At 39.8% G+C, this 10,664-nt stretch overlaps 1 protein-coding gene across 3 annotated transcripts in view; it reads left to right on the top strand.

The window, feature by feature from the left end:
- LOC127567794 (metabotropic glutamate receptor 1-like) overlaps window positions 1-3,812 on the top strand; it is a 150,145-nt gene extending 146,333 nt beyond the window's left edge. For 2 of the 3 annotated variants that reach the window (XM_052010853.1, XM_052010854.1), the window contains one exon: window positions 2,965-3,812. In XM_052010853.1, the coding sequence (XP_051866813.1) occupies window positions 2,965-3,763 (799 nt within the window). In that variant the 3' untranslated portion in view covers window positions 3,764-3,812. The remainder of the gene's footprint in view (window positions 1-2,964) is intronic. The other variant, XM_052010855.1, reaches the window with a different exon arrangement.
- The last annotated feature ends 6,852 nt before the right edge of the window (window positions 3,813-10,664 follow it).

Here is a 10,664-nt window from a genome sequence, read left to right on the forward strand (position 1 = left end):
GTTACTGGCTGCTTTCCTGGATTGACACGAGAATGAATATTTGAGGGTCGTCTGGTTGGGTGATTTATTAGCTGGATGAATGTCTGTGTGGATTGTTCAGGGAATAGATGGATGGATAACGGGGCAGAGAGTTGATCTTGCCAGCTAGAGAAATGAGTAGTTGGAATAAATAAAGAGAATAAGATGGCTGGATCAACGATTGACTGGCTGTTTTAAGAATGGATATATTTCATGCACACAGGATGAACATATGAATGGCTAGATGGGCTAATGGACAGGTGAATGGATATATTGAAATGCATTGATGAATGGACGCACAGGGAAGTGGTCAGAAGGATGAACAACTAGTTAACTCCATCTCTGGCCAAATGACTAAATCCATGGACGGATACTAGATCGATAATTGGATGGACAGATAGGTGTTTTGAAAAAATGAATAAAACGATGTAGTAATGGACAGAAGGCTGGATGAACAAATAGGTGGCTGGCTCAGCATTTCACTTGATGCCTGACAGGCTGGCTACCTGAGTGGGTTGTTGCTTGGTGTGCAGGCACATGGATGGATGGTGAATAAACTGACCCGTCAGATGTATGGTTGCTTTGGATATTTGGGGGCTTAATAGATGCTGGTGAGATGATAAACTGGCAGGCTTAATAGTGGTTCAGTTAATTAGTTAGGCTTTATAAATGAATGACTAGACAAAGAAAGAGCTGGCAGCTTAATTGGTGCATATGAATGCATTCATAAACTACGTGGATGAATAGACTGTTTGATGACTGATTGGTTAAATGATTTACTTGACAGTTGGTGGGATGAATGAATTTTTAGCTGAATGGTAGTATTGTTCACTGGATTGATCAGTGTATAGGTTGAATAGAAATATGGCTACTTCATCTTGTTAAATGACATTGAATTTCTTATTAGATGTCTGGTTGGGTGGATAGTTGGCTATCTATTTGGATATTAGATTAGATTACTGGATGCTTGGATTATTGGTTGAATGGGTGGATCATCTGAAGTAATGTCAAACAAATGATGGATGGTTGATTGGCTGAGTGGACGGTTATCTAGGTGTATATATTACCGATAAATTGGCATAATTGGGTTACTGGCTGTTTTGATCGCTGACTTGCTGGGTGGCTAAACAACTGATGGAAGAATGAACATAAGGGTACAATGAAAGAAATAATGTTGCCAATTGGATGGCTGGAAAATCCAATGTTTAGCTGGAGGGAGATAATGATAAACAGTAATAGGCTTGGCAAATGGATGGAGGTTGAAGGGCTTGCATGATAGATGAATGAGAAGACAAATGGATATATAACTTCCTATTTGACTGGCTGGATACACAGAATGGATAGAATTGGTGGCTGAGTGGGCCAAAGGAAAGGTGACAGGTGAACTTGATGAAAAAAATGGATTTCCCTTGATATAGTCTTCCTGTCCTCAGTCGAAATCGAATTGCATGAATGAGACACAAAATTGAACAAAACCGCAAATTTCCACTTAAAAGGGTTCAAGAGGAACGTTAATGTTTATTCCAACGGCCAATGTGGATATAAATCATTCAGAAACAGTCTTGTTCTCAACAAAAAAAAATCCCTGTAACCATAAAACTCCAACAATCTGCCATCCAACCATACCGAAATGCTGGTAGTTTGGCATCTGGCTCACCGGGTGACGTATGCCGTGTTTGCCTCTCTCTATCGACTAACAGGGGCCCCAGTTGCCACGCTCCACTCTGGCTCACGAGTCCTGTTTCCTCTGCTCTCTTTAAACTGACCAGGGCCCCATTTTGCACACTCACTTTAAATATATATATTATAATATTGTGCGACAATCTGAAGAAAAAAATATTATACAAGAAAAAACATAAGGCCCCGATTGGAGTATCTAGAACTAGGGGTTCACTGTTTAAAACGAAGGAGTCCACATTTAACTTGGAGGTGGGCTGACTTCTTCTCTCTAAGTTAAGGAAATCTCTTTCTCAAAGGGTGGTAGAAGCAGAGTCTTTCAAAATTGTTAAGACAGAGGTAGATATATACTCGATAAACAAGGATGAAAGGTTATCGCGAGTAGAGAGCATTGTGGAGTTGAAGCTGTGAACTTACTGAGTGACGGAACAGGCTAAGGAGCCAAGTGGCCTACTCATGCTCCGAATTCATATGCTCATGTCACAATCCATACATAAAATCATTCTCTCGGTGCTAGATTCCTTAGTAGTAAGTATATCTTAGTATGTTGTTTAAAAACAAGGCAGAGCACACAGAGCGACGTTCATGTCAATAAAATTCATTGTTTCTGCAGTGATAACATATGCAGAGGCTGAAACAGGACAGCTAGTGGAGATGCAGTGTTACCAGCCGTAATGTCTGGATTTCCACATTAAATTGAATGTGCTGAAACACTAGAGAATGCTGATAATTTTACATAATACTGACAGATAATAATTTTACTGTCACTACAAATGTAAACTCCAGGCCAATAAAATCATTGGAAGTTAATTAAGGAACATCTTGAAATCAACTTCTATTTGAAGAAATTGTTTATTCCAGCAAATAAAATTAATTTACAATATCCTACTCCATCCTTAATAAACCTATTCAGAGATTTGGAGCCAAATCCCATTGATTTTGGTGCTTTAAAAGTGGCAGCAGGACATCATTGTTCCTGTGAAGTTTTTGGGCATCTTGCCTAATGACACCACACGATGAAATAATATCATTGGCACAGTGTATGTTGCATTCATCACACTCTAACTTACAATGCGAAATCATCATGGACCTGGTGTGGGACACCATGTACTCTACTGCTCTTCCACACAATGTGTTTTTTTCTCCAAAAGCAATAGCAATCCAGTTTGAATATATATTTATAAGGATGGTAATTGAAAAATCAATAAAATATTCAGCTGCAGTTTCACTGCAGGAAGTTTTTAACTGGGAATTTACATTTTTCCTTAGTTCCAATGGGAAGTCTGTGTCGTGGTCTGAACCAGGAACAGGACGGCCAGCAAAGGGACAGCACATGTGGCATAGACTCTCTGTCCACGTGAAGAGTAAAGACGGTGCCTCCAATCAGACAGCTGTCATCAAACCCCTGACCAAACCGTATCAGAACCAGATCAAAACCCTCAACTTCTCTGACGTCAGCACAAAAGCCCTTTACAATGTAGAGGAAGAGGATGAAAATGATCCTTTGAGACCTGATGTTCCCAATAGTCCAGAGATGATGTTAGAGGGACGAGCAATGTCTATCACGCAGCTTAAAGAGATAGAAGATCCCGAATATTTCATTTCTGATCAGATGCAAAAAGGCGTTTCGGTCATGGATCACTTGCACGGAGTGCCCAATACATTTAAACCCAATATGATTGACCTTAATTCAATGCTTGCTGTGCCGGTGTCAGGTAACGGGATGAATCCACTGTACCAACTCAATCAGGATGTGCTTCCGCTGCAAATGACAACCTTCAGTCCTCAACCCATCTCGCCCGTTGAAGAGGAATGCGAAAGATTTGACCTCATAGGTGACTTCATGTACGACAGCACTGAGAACCCGGACGAGCTGCCCACCCCCAACAAACTTACCTTGGAGGACTCTCCGGCGCTCACTCCACCCTCTCCCTTCAGAGATTCGGTGGCATCCGGCAGCTCGGTTCCCAGCTCGCCCATCTCCGAGTCGGTGCTGTGCACCCCGCCGAACGTAACCTACGCTTCTGTCATTCTGAGAGACTACAAACAAACTTCCTCCACTCTGTGAAGGCTTAGCCCCTGTGGCCAGAGTCAACGTTGCCGGGAATTTCAATGTAACATAGACAGGGGGTGGGGGAGGGAGGAGGGATGTTGGGAGGGAAGGAGGGGGTTACCTTCTGCCACAGTGCAAGTCGTAAAGAGCTTGAAAATTAAGAGGAAAACCAGCATGTGTCATTCCAATGGTCACCTGCAGTTGTGGATAGGGTTCCCCAGTTGGGTCCAGGATATGTCTACGTTCTACAGCAATTCTGAACAATAGTTTCCAAAGTATTACTGTATAGATAGATATGGTTTTAAAAAGTCCCATTTTAATGCATATCTTTTTTCTCATGTGAAATAGTTGTTAGATGACAATTACTGGACAGAGTGATCTTCTTGCCGTTGCAATTGCAACCTGTTAAACCACCCATCAGGTACCTGCCGCTCTGGTTTTATTTTCCTGTCTTGTTCGTTGGGTAGCAAAGACTGTAACTTATTTATAAAACAAAGCTGAAGATTAGCTCTTCAATAATAATCCTATTTAAATCCTTTAGGTTTTGTTTTGGTTTCTAACCGAATGAGATCAGCAGGTCACAACGCAACGGCAACGTCTGCTGCACTTTCTTACTCCAGAGGGTGGTGGTGTTACTGGCTTTAATTGGAAATAGGCTGCATCCAATGGAAAGAGTGAAAATAATTGGATATTTCCCGTCACTCAAGCTCTGTGACCTCATTTTGCAAGTGGCTGAGATTGAGTCCATGAACATGACTTACATGTAACTATCCTTCACTGCGTTGTTCTTTCATCGGGGGGGGGGGGGGGGTAGAATTATCCCACCTTTATTTTGAGCAGTTGCCAGAGATTGGGCCTTTAAACACTTCACCTGTCACAAGATACAGGGCGCGTTATTTCTTCCAGTCATGAGAAATGCCAGATGTTGACATGGTATAAATGGCTCAGAACCAGCCCTGCCCTGTGACTTCAGGCCCAGATCAATGTGGACGACACAAAGCCATTCTGTAAAACAGAAGGCTGTCAGTTCAAGGGCAATTCAAGACTAATGCAGGTCTAGCCAATGCTACCATATCTCATGAAAAATATCAAAAATGATTTTGAACTCAGTTGCAAAATAATGGGAGGATCTATTGATGCACTGTCAACTTGCTGTGGATCACCAGAAATAATCAGAAAACTGACTCATCTGCAGCATGGCTTATTATCCTTATTCTTTGGAAAGTAATCACCTGTTGAAGATCCTGCAGGACCATAACAAAACAGGGACTAGACTTGCTCATCCTTCTTGACTTGCCTGTAGCCTTTGACATAGCTGGCCACATCATTCTCCCTCTTATGCCTTCCAGCTTGATGGATCTCAGCTGGATCTATTCTTGAAGACAGATAATCATCTGCAATGGCTTCACTTCCACCATTAAGGTCTCTCCTTTCCCCCTTCCTTATTCTCATCCACTTGCTGTTTCTTGGCATCAACTCCTGAAAACACATCAATTTCCACACGGACATTTGTGACTCACCTCATCACCACCCCTTCTGACCCCCTTCATCTCTCTGAATTCTAGTGTGTTTCTCAGATTTCCAGGATAGGATAAGCAGAAATTTATTTCAATTAAACACTGGGAAGACTGTAGCCCTTTTCTTTGGTCCCCACTGTCAACTCTCTATCCTAGTCATTGACTAGCTATCAACCCCATCCATCTCCCTAGCAACCGCCTAAGAGTGAATGCATTTGACTTGCTGTCATATTTAACTTTAAGTTGAGTTTTAAACCAGATATCCATCCCATACCTCCCCCCCCCCCCCCCCCCACAGCTCCCCTGCCTTACCTCATTGGCTGCTTATATCTCCAGCACATTGCTTCTCACCTCCCTCGCTCTACCTTCTGTAAACTGCCCATGTCTTAACTTGCACTGTTAGAATCCACCAATTGACACTATGCTTGCTGAGATACACCGTGCTTCAGTCTATCAACAACTTGATCATAAAATTCTCATCTATGTTTTCAAATCTGACCATGACCTCATCCCGATCTCTACAATATCCTCAGACTGCTCCAACTCTGACTGATTTTAAATTGCTTCACCATGGGCACTAGCAGTTATTCCTTCAACTATCAGGACCCTCAGCTCTGCAATTCCTTCCTTGAGCCCCCCCCCCCTTTATTTCTCCAAGTCACTCCTATCTCTAACCAATATTATATGTGGCTCTGCATCAAATTTTGTTTGAGAATGCTCCTTTAAAGCACCATAGAACATTTTACTATGTGAAATACACCATGTAAATAAGAAGAGGTTGTTATCATTGTTGGTAACACTTTGTAGTGACGTATAATGGGCATATACAGTACAAGATGTAGAAAATGCACAACAGTTGCATTTATTTACAGAAAAAAATTAACAATTCAGCACTGATTCACTACGTAAAGAGGTAAATAAGCACCTTGTTAAAGACCTGACCCAGAGAGCCCTGTCTTTATTCTCCTACCTAGGCTACAGTTATCTCTAATTGGCACTCGCACAAGTCACAATGGATGTGGACAAATGATAACAAATGGAAATTAAGAGCTTCTCCAATATGTGACTGCAGCAATCAGGAACAGACTTACAAACAACCCAATCCATAAACATGAAGGAGCTATCACAGCAGTACAGTCCATCACCCCAGATGCAATTATCTGGTTTCAACGTTTAGGTGTTAAATTACAGATTCATACAAAAGAGAGACTAAGTAAATGAACCTGAGGGTAAACAAAAGAGATCTTAACAATCCCAGCTGTGATTTTTCAGAGATTTCTTCAGAATCTTGAATAAATAGCTACAGAGCAACAATTTTCCATGGATAGTAGTTATAGTGATCAAAGGTACCATATTTATGATGCAACTTGCTTCTCAATGGCACAGAGAACCCTTGTCATATCTAATTTCAATGCATTCTTGAGAAACATACAGTTCAACATATTATTTCTTCTTTTTCATTTGCAACCCTTAAGATTTCTGACAGTCTGATTTGTATTCTGTGTAAATGATTCTACAAGGACCTTTTAAAAAAAATATTTGTAAGAATCTTTCAAAGGTCGAAAGTACAAATTTGAGGAACTTTGGCCAGAAATTGATGTTTTTACAAATTCTGTTGTGTGAATTTAGAAATGCTGATCATAGCATTTGCAATATTCCCAAATTTTAGGTGATGTTCTTTATTTCATAAATCCCACTCCTGACATTTCATCCTTGGCATCACTTTGCAAGAAACACTACTGGGGCGATCTTGCAATTTGCCAATATTAATGTAGTGCATTGCTACATTCTACAAAAAGGAATTTTTACTTTTAACAGGTTTTGGCCTTGATTCAGTTGGAAGCAATCTTACCTTAGACAGAAGGTTGTGGATTCAAGACTAGGATTACAGTGCAGTATGAATTTGACATATAAATAAAGCCCCATGTTCTCTTCGATGCACCTAAAGATCCCAGGGCACTAGTCATAGAAAAACACTGGGGTTCTTCCTGTTGTTCTGGTCGATATATGTCTCACTACCAACATTACTGAGATTAGTTGAATCTTATGTTGACGCTTGTAGAGCTTGATCTGCACAAATAACCATTACATTTCCTACATTACAATAGTGACTACCTTAGTGGCAGAAGTTGCTTTAGGATGTCAAGATAATTGCTATGTTCTTCCTTTTTCACACTAGTGTTCTGAAGCTTCTCTCTCAAACAGAAAGTTGACAGCATATAAGGTGGTCCCACCAAGCCTGTAACAACTCTGTGTAAGAGTAATCCAACTAATTTCACTCCCCCACCTCTTCTTAGCAACCCTGTAATTCTGTTTTCTTTCAATTACCTATCAACTTTCCTTTGAATGTTATGATTGAATATGCCTCCAAAACATACCTTAGCAGTGCATTCCAGACCCTAAACACTTGCTGCACAGAAAAGTTACTTCTTATGTCATATTTGCCGCATTGCCAATTATCTTTGGATCCTTTCACCAAACAGGAACAATTTCTCTCAATCTACCCTGTTCAGCCCCTTCATGAGATTAGATACCTCCATCAGAACCCCTCTCAACCTCCTCTATTCCAAGGAGAACAACTGCAGCTTTTCCAGTCATCCATATATTTATCTTTCCTAAAGTTAAGCGCCCAAAACTGGAGGAAATATGCCAGTGGTGGCCAAACCAGTGTCTTACAAATGTACATCACGATTTCCTTGCTCTTCTACTCTGGGCTTCTATTTATAAATCCTGGGATCCCATAAATAGTTTTTTATAACCATTTTCTCAACCCTACCACTTTCAACAATTCATGCAAATATACTGCCTCTCCCTTTTCTTCCTAATAAAATGTAACAACCAGCATTTTCTCTGCTATATTTCATTTGCCACATAGCATTGATTCCACAAGCCTGCCTCTATCATGTTGAAGCTAATTACTCCTCATAGTTCACTACATTTCCTACATTAACTTATTAGCACCTATCAGGTTCCTTATGAGCTACATTGATGGCCAGCGGATAAGTGTTACAGGAACCAAGCCTTGCAAAATTGGCCTTTAAATATTTAATGATTTCTTCAAATTATTCAATGATCCTCTTCTGATTAATGTCACAAGAGTTAGCAGGCTGCTGCACTGTGCTGATCAGCAACTTTGACACTGAAAAACCCATGACCTCTGCCACCTGGAAGATCAAAGTCAGCATACATGTAGGTGCACCATCACCTCCAGGTTCTTCTCCGAGACACAAATCAGCCCGACTTGGATGTGTTTTGCTTTTCTTTAGTCAACGCCGAGTCAAAATCCCAGAACTCCCCATTTAACAGCATTGCAGGAAACATCTCCACCATAGGGACTTCAACCATTCAAAACAGTGCATTTCACCACTATCCCAAGGGTAATTATTGCCAGTGGTGCACATATCTCAATAATGAGTAACAGACAAAAAAAAAATCAGCACTGAAGCAGCTCTTGATTAATGAGGGTAGGGACACAGGTAAGGTGCTTGATCCAAGGAGAAAGAAGCAGAGAAAATGCTGGTTGTTACACTTTATCTCAACCCTAATTCATAAAAGCATAATGATCAGTAATTATGCCAGCTTCCAGTCATATTTTTTTAACAGTATCACTAAAATTAAAGTCAAATGTCTGAAATACATGGTCAAGTCAAGGAAAAAGGGAACATGAATTTTGCTGATGATAAAGCAATCAATCAGCAAGTGAGAAATGCACAACCGATTCAGTTCTGTCTTGACCGTACCATTTGCTATAATGCCAACACAAAGACTGACAAGTTTTTCAAGTAACCCAACATAAATCAAAATTGCACTCCTTTACCTGAGTTTTCCACATGGGGACCTTGACACAATGCAAGGACGCATTAGAAATCTAGGACAACTAATTCTAGTGGATTTCAATGTCCAATTTGCTGTCGTCTCCTGATAGATGAGCCAATTGCAGAGATCTATGTGTAAAGGAAAAACTAATATTCCCAGTCCTGTGGGTCCAGTTCACTTTCTTCTTCAATATGATCTCAACATGAAAAAAAGAAACCTTGAACTTTTGTAACAACTCAGTGAAAACAGCCTCAAATCCTAACCTGGACACAAGAATTCCTTTTTAAAATATTACAGCAAGTGTTGCTTTCAATGTTAAGTAGTACCCAAATCCTTAGAATAATGATTATGTAATTTAGCTAAATTAGGAGCTGAATTGATAGTAATTATTGGTTGTGCACTGTTAACCGTATATGAATTTAAAAATCTAATTGCGAGTTTGCTATTCAACTTTTATGATCTTGTAAACTGCAAATGTAAGAAATAATGCTTAGTCAAGGTAACATAATTCAAAAGCAAATGGTAATAAAAGAAGTTTCTTTAACTCTGGTAAGATATTTTCTATTGCACAAAATCCTCTTTTCAACATTTTTTTGTTTGAAAATATGCCTGGTGCAGCAATATACAATAAATTTTTGATATTTAATTTTAAATCACATTTCTTTGATTTAAACTGTTGCACTGACATTAGCTCCAACAATGCCTTGACTTGAAAAACTCTCAACCTTGCTTTCAAATCACTACATGGCCACTCCCACTTTTAGCTCTGTAACAACCTGCAATCCTTTGAGAGGTCTGTGCTGCAACTTTTCTGCTCTCCCATAAACACCCTTTCTTTTATTGCTCCACTTTATCCTTTGAAATTCACTCCTGAAACATATCCCTCTCCTCTAATTTAAGGTGCTGCTTAAACTCTGCCTTTTTCACCAAGTTTTTAGTTACCTGCCTTGGTATCTGCAAATGTGTCTCATCAAATGTTACTTAGTAATACTCCTGAGAAATATCGTGGGACATTTTACCTCATTAAAGGTGCTACACAACTGTGAGTTGTTATATATCTATGATTTATTAGGTTTCTGGAAAATCTACCGGTTTTAATTCTAGTTGGTTGCAGCTGGTTTGGATTAGTCACTGGTTAATCTGTAACAAATAACTTCAGAGACAATTTCTATCTATTGACTGTAATTAAATAAAAAGGTATGAAATATTGGTCTTATACCATTCGATACATTATTGTTCAGCTGAGAATATTGTTTGAATGTTAGTGATACTCTTAGGAAAATATCGAAGAGAAAATATGGGTAGTAAAGGTATGCTCTACCTGTAACACAGAAGGATACCATTAGGCCAATCAAATCCATGCCAAAACTCAACAGATAAACCCAACTGGTCCCGCTTCCTCTGCTTATTTCCCTGAAGCCCTACAACTTATTCTCTCTCACACATAACCATCAACTCCCCTTCAATAATTTGGCAACATTGTTAACTGCTGTTCCACCACACTGCCACTAGTTGGAGAATCAATGCAGTAAATTATTCAGAATTTACTAATTTCCTACGTTTTAATGAATCGCTGGTACCCC

Source organism: Pristis pectinata, chromosome 3 (genome assembly GCF_009764475.1).
Source record: "Pristis pectinata isolate sPriPec2 chromosome 3, sPriPec2.1.pri, whole genome shotgun sequence".
Classification (NCBI taxonomy): domain Eukaryota; kingdom Metazoa; phylum Chordata; class Chondrichthyes; order Rhinopristiformes; family Pristidae; genus Pristis; species Pristis pectinata.